The sequence below is a fragment of the Mirounga leonina genome, unplaced genomic scaffold, assembly GCF_011800145.1.
Source record: "Mirounga leonina isolate KUSES-001 unplaced genomic scaffold, KU_Mleo_1.0 Mir_173, whole genome shotgun sequence".
In the NCBI taxonomy this organism is placed as follows: Eukaryota; Metazoa; Chordata; class Mammalia; order Carnivora; family Phocidae; genus Mirounga; species Mirounga leonina.
In genome coordinates this window covers 72953574-72967462 of record NW_023270447.1, presented here as the reverse complement: position 1 = coordinate 72967462, position 13889 = coordinate 72953574, and the positions used below count along the sequence as shown (strand labels likewise).

Below are 13889 nucleotides of genomic sequence, written 5' to 3'. Positions count from 1 at the left end.
CTCTCTGTCAAAGAAAGAAAGAGAGAGAGAGAGAGAGAGAAAGAAAGAAAGAAAGAAAGGAAGGAAAGAAGGAAAGAAAGAAGAAAGAAAGGAAGGAAAGAAAAAGAAAGAAAGAAAGAAAGAAAGGAAGGAAGGAAGAAAGGAAAGAAAGAAAGAAGAAAGAAAGGAAAGAAAGAAAGAAGAAAGAAAGGAAAGAAAGAAAGAAAGAGAAAGAAAGAAAAGAAAGAAAGGAAAGAAAGAAGGAAGGAAGGAAGGAAGGAAGAAAGAAAGAAGAAAGAGAGAGAGAGAGAGAGAAAGAAAGAAAGAAAGAAAAGAAAGAAAAGAAAGAAGAAAATGTTTTTTTAAAAAATAAAAAGAAGGGGTGCCTGGGTGGCTCAGTTGTTATTAAGCGTCTGCCTTTGGCTCAGGTTATGATCCCAGGTTCCTGGAATCGAGCCCCCATCGGGCTCCCTGCTCAGCAGGAAGCCTGCTTCTCCCTCTCCCACCTCCCCTGCTTGTGTTCCCTCTCTCGCTGTGTCTCTCTCTGTTGAATAAATAAAATCTTTAAAAAAATTTTTTAAAAATAAAAAGAAATGAATTTGTGAAAATAGAATCCATGATGCAGATACTGAAAACAACACAGCATTATCAAGAGCATGTTTTTTTTTTTTTTCATTTTTACTATTTAAAGAACGCCTGGCACAGGAAGGTGCCCCATTAATGTTTGCATAAATTCTGACCTTTTATTTGGTAAACCTAGGATTTTGATGTAGACTCTAAAACCTGTTGAAATATAGAGACGGTAATAGGGGGAGTGTATATCATTCAGTTTTGCCTGGCAAACTTGTGGTTTTCTAATCCGAAGGAACTGAACTGACCCTTAGTGATACCTGGAAAGTATGAAGAACACCAGCGGGATTTTGTTCTTGGTCCCAGATCAAATGGGGTAGAATCTTTTCTGTACCAGAACTATGTTAGCTTTAAGCTCGGGGATTAATCCCTTTTTCCTTTCCTTCCCACCATAACAGTTTATAATTGCCTCTGATCGATTCTGATTTGGCCTGAATTCTGTAGATATTTCTTAAAACTTATAAGAATCCCCCAGAAAAGCCAAGGATCTAGACATTTTCTTCTTTATTTTCCACTTTTTCCCTTCTCCAGGAACAGAAGAATCATTCTTTTTATTTTTTAAAGATTTTATTAATTTATTTGACAGAGAGAGACACAGCGAGAGAGGGAACACAAGCAGGGGGAGTGGGAGAGGGAGAAGCAGGCTTCCCGCTGAGCAGGGAGCCCAATGAGGGGCTCGATCCCAGGACCCTGGGATCATGACCTGAGCCGAAGGCAGACGCTTAACTGACTGAGCCACCCAGACACCCCAGAAGAATCATTCTTGATAGAGAGTAGCTAGATGCCACAGCTGGACTTGATGCCTTCAGATTGAGTAGGTTACCTGATTGTGCAACCTTAAATCATAATTCATTACCGAATCTAGGCATTTTTCATATTAAAAGGAAATTTACCCTTTACATTTACCCACTAGATATTGCTTTCATATTAAATGTTCTTTTGGGGTGCGTGGGTGGCTCAGTCAGTTAAGCATCTGCCTTTGGCTCCGGTCATGATCTCAGGGTTCTGGGATTGAGCCCCATGTCAGGGCTCTCTGTTCAGCAGGGAGCCTATTTCTCCCACTCCTCCCATTTGTGCTCTCTCTCTTGCTATCTCTCTCTCTCTCTCAAATAAAATATTTAAAAAAATAAAAATAAAAAATAAATGTACTAGGGGCGCCTGGGTGGCTCAGTTGGTTGGGCGACTGCCTTCGGCTCAGGTCATGATCCTGGAGTCCCGGGATCGAGTCCCGCATCGGACTCCCTGCTCGGCGGGGAGTCTGCTTCTCCCTCTGACCCTCCCCCCTCTCATGTGCTTGCTCTCTCTCAAATAAATAAATAAAATCTTTAAAAAATAAAAAATAAATGTACTCACTTTCTAATGTATTATATATGAGTTTACAGTCCTAATCCTTTGGCTACCCACAGTGTGGTCCACGGACCAGCAGCACTGGTGTCACCTGGGAGCTTGCAAGAGATGCAGAATCTCAGGCCCCACCTCAGACCTGCTTAATCAGAATCTGCATTTTAACCAGGTCCCCAGACAATCTGTATGCATATTAAAGTTTGAGAAGCACTGGTTATACTGGTTATACTGGTTTATAGCTGTGGTTCTCAGTCTTAGCTGTGCATTCAGGAGCTTTATTTTTTTTTTTTTTAAAGATTTTATTTATTTGACAGAGAGAGACACAGCGAGAGAGGGAACACAAGCAAGGGGAGTGGGAGAGAGAGAAGCAGGCTCCCAGCCGAGCAGAGAGCCCGATGTGGGGCTCCATCCCAAGACCCTGGGATCATGACCTGAGCCGAAGGCAGACACTTAATGACTGAGCCACCCAGGCGCCCCCATTCAGGAGCTTTAAAAACAAAACAAAACCTCCCAATACCTAGAATCTCTGGGAATGGACCCAGGAATCGGTAGTGTCTAAAGGCCCCCAGGTAATTCTAATGGGCCGCTGAGGCTGAAGCGCTGGGTTAGAGGCAATTTGAATGCATCCTTGATGCCTAATTCGTGGCATAGTGAATTAAGAGGCTCCATTTCTTTCAGCTCAGTCAAAGGCCAACCGTGGCTGAACTACTTGCCAGGAAGATCCTGAGGTTTAATGAATATGTGGAAGTAACAGATGCTCAAGATTATGACCGACGAGCTGACAAACCTTGGACCAAACTGACCCCTGCTGACAAGGTAGGTGGCTGTTTGTTTCTCTATTTGAAGAATGTAAGACACTAAGTAGAAGGGGAAACCGTAAAGTTTTTACTTTTGATACAATGTTAAATTTCTAATCAAGATACGAAAATGCCAAGATGTACGAACCAAAACTTTATAGTAACGACTCCACAGCCACCACGACCACCACAACCAAAAGAAAAGAAAATCCTTTGCTATATCACAGAGTCCACAAATCTGGAAGGAGATTAAAACATATTTTAACAGTGGTTAGGTTTGGTTGGAGAGAGTTTGGGTGGTATATTTTAGTAATTACCTGTATTTCACTTTTATAACAGGAAAAGCATTTTTACGTGCTATGGAAACTATAAAAGCTGCAATATCTCTTTTAATCTCTGTGAATGTTTTGGTTTAAGGGGGGATATTCGGTTTATTAGATGAATGGTGTCGGGGAAGGCGACGTGTGTATCAGGTTCAGTGTGTGGACCTGGCTTCTTTCCTCACTCTGGCTTGCCCTCTGTGGGTTGCCATGGCTCACAAAGTTAAGCACAATAGAGAACAGATGGCAAATGACACAGCTATACTATGGCAGACAGAAGATGCTGAAACATTTTTGTTTCTACTCCACAGGCTGCCATAAGAAAAGAATTAAATGAATTTAAAAGCTCAGAGATGGAGGTTCATGAAGAGAGCAAACATTTTACACGGTAAGACCCAGAAGACCCAAATACCGTGAGCTGAGTAGAGCTCCACCACAACACAGGCATACCAGAGTTGTTCCAATGGGCGGGACTCCAGCGACATCATTAAAAGGACACAGCATGCTGACTGCAAGACTACATTAAGAGAAAGGGATGAGGACCAATAGGCAGTAGGAAATGCCTATACTGAGTGTAGTATCTTATGTATATTATTTAATCCTTGCAATAAACCTGGAGGCTTTGTTAATATCCCCATTTTGTTGATGAAGAAACAGGCCAGGTGCACCTGGCTGGCTCAGTCAGTGGAGCACGAGACTCTTGATCTGGGGGGTTGTAAATTGAAGCCCCACATTGGGTGTAGAGCTTACTTTAAAAAAAAAAGAAAAGAGGGCGCCTGGGTGGCTCAGATGGTTAAGCGTCTGCCTTCGGCTCAGGTCATGATCCCAGGGTCCTGGGATCGAGTCCCACATCGGGCTCCCTGCTCAGCGGGGAGCCTGCTTCTCCCTCTGCCTCTCTCTCTCTGTCTCTTATGAATAAATAAATAAAATCTTTAAAAAAAATAAAAAATAAAAAAAAAAGAAAAGAAAAGAAAAAAAGAAATGAAACAGGCCCAGGTTTCATTAAGTTGCAGAACCAGGACTGGAGAAAAGAATGACTGACTGAAAGCCCCTGGGTGCTCTTTTCCTGCACCTCACTATCCCAGGGTATGTATGAGGAAATTGTTGTTAAGGTAGACAAGACCTCAGCCTCTTTGACTTCAGTTATTTCTAGTACTGCTGATCTTCCAATTTAGTGTATAAATTTCATTTTAGTTAGCTGTCTTCATGAAACAAACCAAGAAGTATTTTGATGTGGAATTACTGTTGTAATTAAGGACCCACCCAATACCTAAAGAATCAGCTGGCTACAAATGGAATTTGTGGAAGTGTGTAGGTGACTCTCAGAACATTTATAAAAAGCCAGAGGTGCCTGGCTGGCTCAGTTGGAAGAGCATGCAACTCTTGATCTCGGGGTCGTGAGTTCAAGCCCCACATTGGATGTAGAAATTACTAAAAATAAACTTTAAAAAAGAGGCTAAATGAGGGAAGATACAGTGACAATTACAGTTTGCAAATAAAAAGCAAAGTTGGAAAATAAAATATTGTTAAACATTTTTCCATCACAATACAGGCAAATGGTCCTTTTATTTTTTTTTTTTTAAGATTTATTTATTCATTTTAGAGAGCATGCGTGAGCAGGGGGAGGAACAGAGGGGGAGAGAGAGAATCTCAAGCAGACTCCGCACAAATCACGGACCCTGACATGGAGCTCAATCCCATGACCCTGAGACCGTGACCTGAGCTGAAACTAAGAGTTGGATGCTCAACCGACTAAGCCACCCAGGTGCCCTGGTTCCTTTAATTACAGAATTTTTTTGTACTGAACTCTGATAGGAGTAGAGAAGGCACATTTTTTGAACAGCAATAACACTATCCGGGGCATTGTAATACGAACTCAAATAACAAGCCATACTTGACAGGAAGGAGGCTGTGGTCTAATCTAGAAAAAGACCTGTATACTATTCAATATAGTGCAGTCAGTATGATAAATGCCTCAGTCATTCTGAATCTTGAATCTGCCAGGTCTCGTATCCCAACTCTACTATTTCCTGGCTATGTCAGTATTAGCCATTCTCATTGTTATTATAATAGTAATAAAGTATTACAGTGAGCAACATTAAAGGAAAGAGTCATAGAGAAGGTGATGCTTAGACCAGATCTTAAAGCACGTGAAAGAATTTATTTGGACAAGGAAGGAAGGAAAGAACCAGCATTACCAAGCAGCATTCTAAGCAGAAGAGCTGGCATTAACAAGGCTATGGAAGGTGAGAAAGTGTGCATTGTCTCTGGGTGACAGAAAATGTAGCTGGAGCAGGGGACATATGGGAGCAGTGTGGTGAAGAGGAGACCGGCACGCTGGGTTACGGTCACACTCTGAAGAGCTTTGCCTGTTATTCTAGGACACAGGAACCACTGGAGTTGAGTGTTTCAGATGGAACTCTGGTGGAACTGTGGAAGGTGACATCGAAAGCTGAAGAAACTAGCTAGCAGCAAGGAAACCAGTTAGGAAGTAACTAAGATAGTCACAGTGAGCATATTGGTAGCTCAAACCAGGGAAGTGATCATGACAATGCAAGAGAGAAGTTTGAACAACATTTCAAGCATAGGGGGCGCCTGGGTGGCTCAGTCGATTAAGTGTCTGATTCAGCTCAGGTTGTGATCTCAGGGTCCTGGGATTGAGCCCCGCATCAGGGCTCCACACTCAGCAGGAAGTCTGTTTCTCCCTCTTCCTCTGCCTCTCCCCCTGCTCGTGCGTGCTCTCTCTCAGATAAAATCTTTAAAAAGAAACAAAAAAAAACACATTTCAAGCATTGACTCAAGATTGGGTTATCTCTTGATTCCAGGGATGAATTAAAGGAAGTAGTCAAGTGACTCTTAAGATTTCGAACTTATGATTTTTGAGGTTTATGAAGTCGAGGAGTTGAGGTGAACACTTTAGGACATTTATTCAGCAAATATTTATTGAGTACCAACTACCTGGTAGATAGCAGTTCTAGGTGCTTGGAATATAGCCTGGAACAAGATAAAGTCCCTGTCCTCAATGAGCTTTTATTCTTTTTTTTTTTTAAGATTTTATTTATTTGACAGAGAGAGCACAAGCAAGGGGAGCGGCAAGCAGAGGGAGAGAGAGAAGCAGGCTCCCTGCTGAGCAGGGAGCCCAATGTGGGACTCGATCCCAGAACCCTGGGATCATGACCAGAGCCAAAGGCAGTTGCTTAACCAACTGAGCCACCCAGGTGCCCAATGAGCTTTTATTCTAAAAGGGGAAGGCAGACAGTAAACAAACTGGAAAATACACTATGTATGTTGAGCTTGACAAACCTGTGACACATTGAGGTGGTTGGAGAAGCATAGAAGACAATTGGATATTCAGGCTATATGAGTCCAGGGAGAAAGCAAAGCCTCAAGTAGAAAATTATGAGAAAAGATAGTGGTTCTTAAGGGGAAAATTTATTTAAAGGATGGACAGAGGAAAATGAACCAGGAAAGCATTCTGAGGAAAAGCAATTAAAGAAGAAGGAAAACAGGGCGCCTGGCTGGCTCGGTCGTTAGAGCATCTGATCTCGAGGTTGTGAGTTCAAGCCCCACTGGGTGTGGAGATTACTTTTAAAAAAGAAGAAGAAAAGTCAGGTAGAATTAGAGTAGCAGAGAGGCAATTTTGAAAAATGAGAGTGTAATAGCAGCAAAATAATCTACAGTATTTGATAACTCGGCCCTTTTTGCTCATCTTGTTTTAGCTACCATCGTCCATGATGCTGAAGTCTGAGAGAGGAACTAAACAACTCCCCAACACAGGGCTGCTTGGCTGCTTCAGTCTCCAGAGTGATGTGAAAGGAATTTCTGCACTTCCCAGCACAGCCAGGATTGAGTCCTCTGGGATGTAGTTCTGGGGCGAACAGCACTTCTATGAATGTAGCATTTCACTGGAATGGGTGGTCATGTGCTGCTCTGGACAAAACCGAACACTTTTTCAGTGCTCTTGAACCTTGTAATATTGCAGCATACTTGAGGGGTCTTCCTCACCAGCCACCCTCGCCCCAAGATGACTGCTTGCGCTGGGGCACAGTTTGCACCATTAGCCTTACCTGCTCGGTCCTGGTTCTGAGATCCCCTTGTGTGGCACCAAGTTCCAGCTGTCAAATCCAGCTGGTGGTGGGAAGAACCTTCTGGAGGCCCCCAGCCTTCTGGCAAAGGGGCCCCCATGTCCAGGGCACGCCTCCACACCACACTGGCACGTCCATTGAAAGCACCGCACTATGCCTCTCATAACACAGCAGTATAGTCCTCTTCAGGCAGTCCAGCCTCAGAGAAGCTCAGGATCTGACATGGTCCAACCTTTTGGCACAAGTCATCCTGAGTTTTATTTTTAAAATTAAAAAAAAAAAAAAATCTTGAAGAAGTGCTGGAAACTTATATTTTTCCTATCTATTAAACAATCTGAGCTGCAACTAGATGCCAAATTCGGAAAATGCGAAAGCATATATGTTTTCTATATACAAAACCAAAACCAAAAAAGGCCTTTATTCTTAATGCCAACTTGTCAGAAAACTCACTCATTGCTTAAATTTTATAAGCTATTGTACTTTCGTCATACCAAATGATATTCTAAATCATTCTGACCAATAGATGTAGCCTCATCCATAAAAAAGAGTTTTGAAAGACTGTGGGAGCAGCCGTCCTCCTTGGGCCCCCACGTTTCCAGCCAGAATCACTGCAAGGTCTCGGAACACGGGGTGCTGGACCGGAAGGGGTCTCTGGAGGAGGAAGTAGGAGGGACACAATCATGACCCGCTCCTCCTCCCTTCTCCTCAGTGCTGTTGGCCCTCTCCTGCCAGGCTCTCCCAGTTCCCTCCTGCTGACCCTACCCTCTCTGGCAGCTTCCACCTCACGCACCCCTCCTCTGCCAAGCAGTCGCCAGTGTCGTCGGTGCTCGGGCCTTGGCTCAGCCCCCACCTCTTTTTGTATTTGTAATATATATTAATATGATTTCCTAAAACAGAAAATTCATTTGCTTTGAGTTTTTATTTTGAAAACCATACAGCCTCACCGTTTCCTTCTAATACCTGTCCATATTAAGTGGAAGAAAAAAAATAGTTCTATTTAACTGATGAATGTGGCTTTTTTTCCCCTTAATGTTCAGAAAATTGTGGCTGTTTCATAGATTTCTTCTGCAGTCCCTGTTTTGCTGCAGCTGTTCATAGCTGTTCCTCGTTTTCTGCTTTTATATCCCTATAATAATTACTGAAAAATCAGAATATCCGGTCAGAACAAAGGAGGTGAGGTGACCATAAAAGGTAGTATTTTCTCTTTGTATGGGGAATAGGGAAGTATTCAGATTTTTCAGTTACTGTCAAATGCTTTGTGGGTTTGGAGCTATCGTGGGGCCACAGCTCCTTGAAGCTTATTACATTTGGTGTGACTGCAGGGAAAGTGACAGTTCTACACAGTTGTTAGAGGTCTGTATTTAAGGTGGCCACACACGTGACTTCTGTCTGTTAGTTCGGAGATTGTTTGGCTTATACCAGCATTCTCTGTGACTTGAAGTGACTTTTTCAAACCCTTCTTCCGCTGCCTGGCTTTCCCTTAATGTGCCAAGTTTGAAACACGATTTGATTTCCTGAGCTACTTGTCTGCTTTCTATGTGCCGCTAAGGACTCTAGTTCATCTTTCATCTCATCATGTTCTTTTGAAACAAGATGCTTTGGGGGTCAAGTCTTTTCAGGTGTTTTTTATATATACATATATATATATAATGGATTTTGTGTTCCCTTTTTGTGTAAGTAACAATTCACAATCATAATGTAAAGAAGAAATAAAAATCGGGTGTATTGTACTTCAAGATGCTTCCCTGATGTACAGAATCTCCTTGTAAAGTAAATAATTGCGTTGTATATCAGTCTTCCTATCAATATTAATTATAAAGTATTTTAGAATTAAAAAAAAAAGCCAAACTATACTATTCTGGTATGAAGTGCTTTTTTTTTTTAATGTTCTACCTTATTCCAAAAGATTTAAGCTAGCTTATAAATGATACCTAAAATACTGCCAGACCCCCTAAATGAGAAGTAGATGAGGGGGAAATAAATACTAAGAATATTAAGTGTAGCCAGAGGTATGGTCAGTCAAGTTTCTGTCTCTTTACACATATGGAAAAAGAGTGGGCTGCAGAGAGAGGAAACCCAACTGTGACCACCCCATCCCACCCCACCCCCATGGTGTATACCAGCTGTGGCGCCAGGTCCTTTATCCTATTTATCCCCTGCCTCATCTGGGAGGTAAGGGGAAATACACTCCTGTTACTAGTGAAGAACCTGGGAAGTAAAGTCCCTTCCTAAAGGTCAAGGTAAGTTATGTAATCACGCCTTGTTTATATTCAAGGACAAGCAGTTGCATCCCAGTCAGTTATCCCTACAAGGATTTACTGTGTATGAACCACATATAGGTAGACTTCAGGCTGACAGCATGGTAGGACAGTTCCTTCCTCATGTACTCCTCGGGCAAGCAGCCCAGTTTCAATCCAGGTGGCCTCACCAAATGACTCACTTTCCTCTTGTCACTTCAGAGAATGGCTTTGATTAGTACACCACCTTTACCAAGAGTGAAAAGAAACCATGAGTCAGAACTGCTCATTTCGGGCACCTGGGCGGCTGTTGGTCAAGCATCCGCCTTCGGCTCGGGTCAGGATCCCAGGGTCCTGGGATCGAGTCCCACATGGGGCTCCCAGCTCGGTGTGGAGTCTGCTTCTCCCTTGCCCCTCCCCACAACTCATGCTCCCTCTCTTGTGCGCGCACACACGCAAATTTAAATTTTGGGACGCCTGGGTGGCTCAGTCCGTTAAGCATCTGCCTTCAGCTCAGGTTATGATCCCAGGGTCCTGGGATGGAGCCCCACATCAGGCTCCCTGCTCCGTGGGGAGCCTGCTTTCCCTATCCCCCTGCTTGTGCTGCTCTCTCAAAAAAAATTATAATAAATTTTTTTTAAAGATTTTTTATTTATTTGACAGAAACACAGGGAGAAGGGGAACACAAGCAGGGGGAGTGAGAGTGGGAGAAGCAGGCTTCCTGCTGAGCAGGGAGCCCGATGCGGGGCTCCATCCCAGGACCCCCAGATCATGACCTGAGCCGAAGGCAGACGCCCAATGACTGAGCCACCCAGGCGCCCCAATAAATAGATCTTTAAAAAAATAAAATTTAAAAATCTTAAAAAAAAGAACTGCTCATGTCACTGGGTTCCACCTGCTCCCAGATTTTCCTTCTCCTTGCCCTCCAAAAACCAAATCCCACAGGGCCCAAAGCTCCAAAGAGGTCTCGAATTGCCATTGCTCTTTTGAGGTTAAGCATTGTCTACAGAAGGTGCACATTGCTCATTGTTTGCTGAAACGATAAGTGAATTTAGCCTCCTTATGGATCTAGATTGGAGTACCCAGGAGATTGGAGACTGAGAAAAGGTAAGTACAGTGGATATTGAATGGGAGGGGATGGAATAGGAAGTACACCTATGTAAGTTGAGAATGTACAACAAAGAAAAGCCAAGCCCTGAAACCAAACACAGCCTAAACCACTGCTTCAAGGCTCTATTCAATTTCAGCTCTAGGAGGCATGAAGCATAAAGCAGGAACCGCCAGCAACCTGGGCCACTTGCTCCATCTGTCTCTTGTGTTACAGCGTTCATTTCTTCCCCCAACAAAGCGTAGAGGTCATCTGACAGAGACAAACGTCCTCAATTCTCCTCCATCTGGTACTGAAGAGACACACACCATGTATTGATTCATTTAATGTTTATCTCCTTCCTAACCACCACCCCCAGAAAAAAAAAACAATCTTCCGTTGACCTTTGTCTCTTAAACCTATTGCCCTACCTTAAGCTTCTCCTACACTCCATTGACATAATCTATTCTAATGTTAACTTAAATTCCTGTACAGTCCAAGCAGTTGAGCTAAATGAGGGACAGGTGGAGAAAAATTATGTGGATGTAAACTGAATAGTCTTCTTGACATTGGCTTATGACCTCTGGTCTGTCCACACTGTTTTCCATTTCTAAAGCCAGATTCACTCACTTCACTAAAATCGAAACTAAATCCAAAATAAAATGGCTTTGCCTGAGGTCACCAGTGACTTCTCAGTTAACTGCCACATCCAAAGCCTGTTTTCAGCTCTTGATACATTTGACTATCCTGCAGCATTTGATGCTTTGGGCCATGTCCTAGTCCTCAAAACTTCTTCCTTGGCTTCTCAGACCCCACTGTCTCCCAATTCTCTGATCATGCTTTCTCTGCCCTTCTGACTTCTTCCCTGACCACCATTTAAATGCATTTTCATATCCTCTTGTCACTCTCCCTGCTCTCCCAAGATGACATCAGCTATCTACCACTCTTATTCTGACAACTTCTAAATCTTTATCTGCAACTTAGATTTCTTGCTGGAATCCAACCCTATATCCAGTTGCCCTTTGGACATCTAGACACCCAGATGTTCCCAAGGTATCTTCTCTGCACCTCCAATGTGGACCTTACTGTCTACCTTCACAGCCTACTTTCTCAATCATCAGAGTTAGAGAACCACCATTTGTTCACTCTCATAAGCCTAAAACTTTGGTATTATCTGCAAGTTCCTCTCTTTGCAGGTCCAGGACGACAATAAATTCTGTGCATTCTCTACCTCAGAAATGTCTCTCGATTCCTAGATCTCCTCTTGCCTTGTTTACCATCAAAGTTCAAAGCCAACATAATTTAAATGGGACTTCAAAACCTCTGATCTCTCCAATCTATCCTCCAAAATTGCCACTAGAGTTACCTTTCTAAAATGCAAAGCTGGTCACAGCAATCCTCTACTTAAAAACTTATTGGTCCCTAGTTACCTGAAAGATAAAATTTAAGATCTTTGGCCTGGACTACAACATATTTTATAATTTAACGTTTGCCTACTTTCTCGTCTTATGAAAAGCGCAGTTCCTTCTTCCTTCAATGTTCCTCATCAAGCTGACTTCTTCCCCTTCCCAGGAGACCATGGTCCTGCTAGCTCCTCAACCTGCAATGCTGTCATCATCCATACTCCACTCCTTTACTCCACCCCTCCAAGTTTGAGGTCGAATTTTAACTCCCAGGAAAATGCCTTCAGCCTTGAGCAGATTGTTCAGTTGCCCTGTCCTCTGTGTTCTCAGAATACAGCATGCATTGAGTGATAATTTGCGGGCATGTCTATTTCTCCCAGTGTGGGATCTCAGACAGCAAAGTGTTTCATGTCAAGAGTCAGCATTTGGCTGGCTCAGTTGGTAGAGCCTGTGACTTTGGATCTTGGGGTTGTAAGTTCAAGCCCCATTGGGTATAGAGATTACTTAAAAATAAAGTCTTAAAAAATTAAGTTTCATGTCAGAGTTCCCAGTGTCTAGCACAATACCTAGCAAGTAAATCATATCCACTAAGTAAATGTTGAATGAGTGATTGAATGGGAGTTGAATACTGGTAATACGGCCAGAGAAGTAGCAGAGTTATTTGTCTTCTTTCCTTTAAACTACTGGTTCTCAAACATTTTGGTTTTGTGATTCCTTTACAATTTTAAAAATTATTCAGAACCCAAAGAACTTTTATATCTATACATGACATCTATTGATACTTACTGTACTAAAATTAAAACTGGGAAAATTTTTAAATATATTTATAATTTATATGATTAATTATAATATCATAATGAAATAATACATTTCAAAATAATAACCCCAATACATGTTAACATTAATAATATATTTTTATAGGGGCGCCTGGGTGGCTCAGTCGGTTAAACGGCTGCCTTCGGCTCAGGTCATGATCCCAGGGTCCTGGGATCGAGCCCTGCATCGGGCTCCCTGTTCAGCGGAGAGCCTGCTTCTCCCTCTCCCTCTGCCTGCCTCTCTGCCTACTTGTGCTCTCTATCTCTCTGTCAAACAAATAAATAAAATCTTTAAAAATAATAATAGGGCGCCTGGGTGGCTCAGATGGTTAAGCGTCTGCCTTCGGCTCAGGTCATGATCCCAGGGTCCTGGGATCGAGTCCCACATCAGGCTCCCGCTCAGCAGGGAGCCTGCTTCTCCCTCTGACCCTCTCCCCTCTCATGCTGTTTCTCTCTCGCTCACTCTCTAAAAAATAAATAAAATCTTCAAAAAAAAATAATAATAATAATATATTTTTATGAAAAATAACTATTTTCTTGGGGTGCCTGGGTGGCTCAGTCAGTTAAGGAACTGCCTTTGGCTCAGGTCATGATCCCAGGGCCCTGGGATCAAACCCCACATTGGGTTCCCTGCTCAATGGGGAGCGTGCTTCTCCCTCTCTCTGCTCTCCCCCTGCTTGTGCTCTCTTTCTCTCTGTCAAAAAATAAACTCTTTTTAAAAAAATAACTATTTTCCAAAATAATTAGGGAGAAGAGTGGCATTGTTCTACATTTTTTTGCAAATCTCTTTAATGTCTGATTTAATAGATGACAGTTCAATTCTCAAACTGCTCCTGTATTCAATCTGTTGCTATATGTTGTTTTAATTTAAGTAAATGAAGAAAGTCCAATCCCACACAGATATATATAGTTGGTAAAGATAACAGCCATTCTTTCAAGTTAAAGAGTATTTCATGAAAAATGTGACTATTTCAGCTCATAACTCCAGACAGTTGTGTAAGTGCTTTTCCTGGAGACAAATGCTGTACTTCTGCGTGCTGAAAAAGTACTTTATGTGCACTTCTCACTTTGTCACAAAAAATACTAAGAAGATGGATACTCAAAAGTTGAGAATTAGTGAAATTAATGACTTTTATTTCTTCATCAAGGGCATTCTTAGGGGAAGCTGACTCTATTTTTAATTTGCTATAGA

The 13889-nt window shown here is 42.5% G+C and overlaps 1 protein-coding gene across 16 annotated transcripts in view; it reads left to right on the top strand.

Annotated features, from left to right (window-relative positions):
* The window catches only part of LOC118019798 (mediator of RNA polymerase II transcription subunit 18), a 141226-nt gene extending 132939 nt beyond the window's left edge, over window positions 1–8287 (top strand). For all 16 annotated transcript variants that reach the window (XM_035019323.1, XM_035019321.1, XM_035019322.1 and 13 more), the window contains 3 exons: window positions 2632–2769; window positions 3382–3458; window positions 6790–8287. In XM_035019323.1, the coding sequence (XP_034875214.1) occupies window positions 2632–2769; window positions 3382–3458; window positions 6790–6805 (231 nt within the window). In that variant the 3' untranslated portion in view covers window positions 6806–8287. The remainder of the gene's footprint in view (window positions 1–2631; window positions 2770–3381; window positions 3459–6789) is intronic.
* Window positions 8288–13889: the final 5602 nt, after the last annotated feature.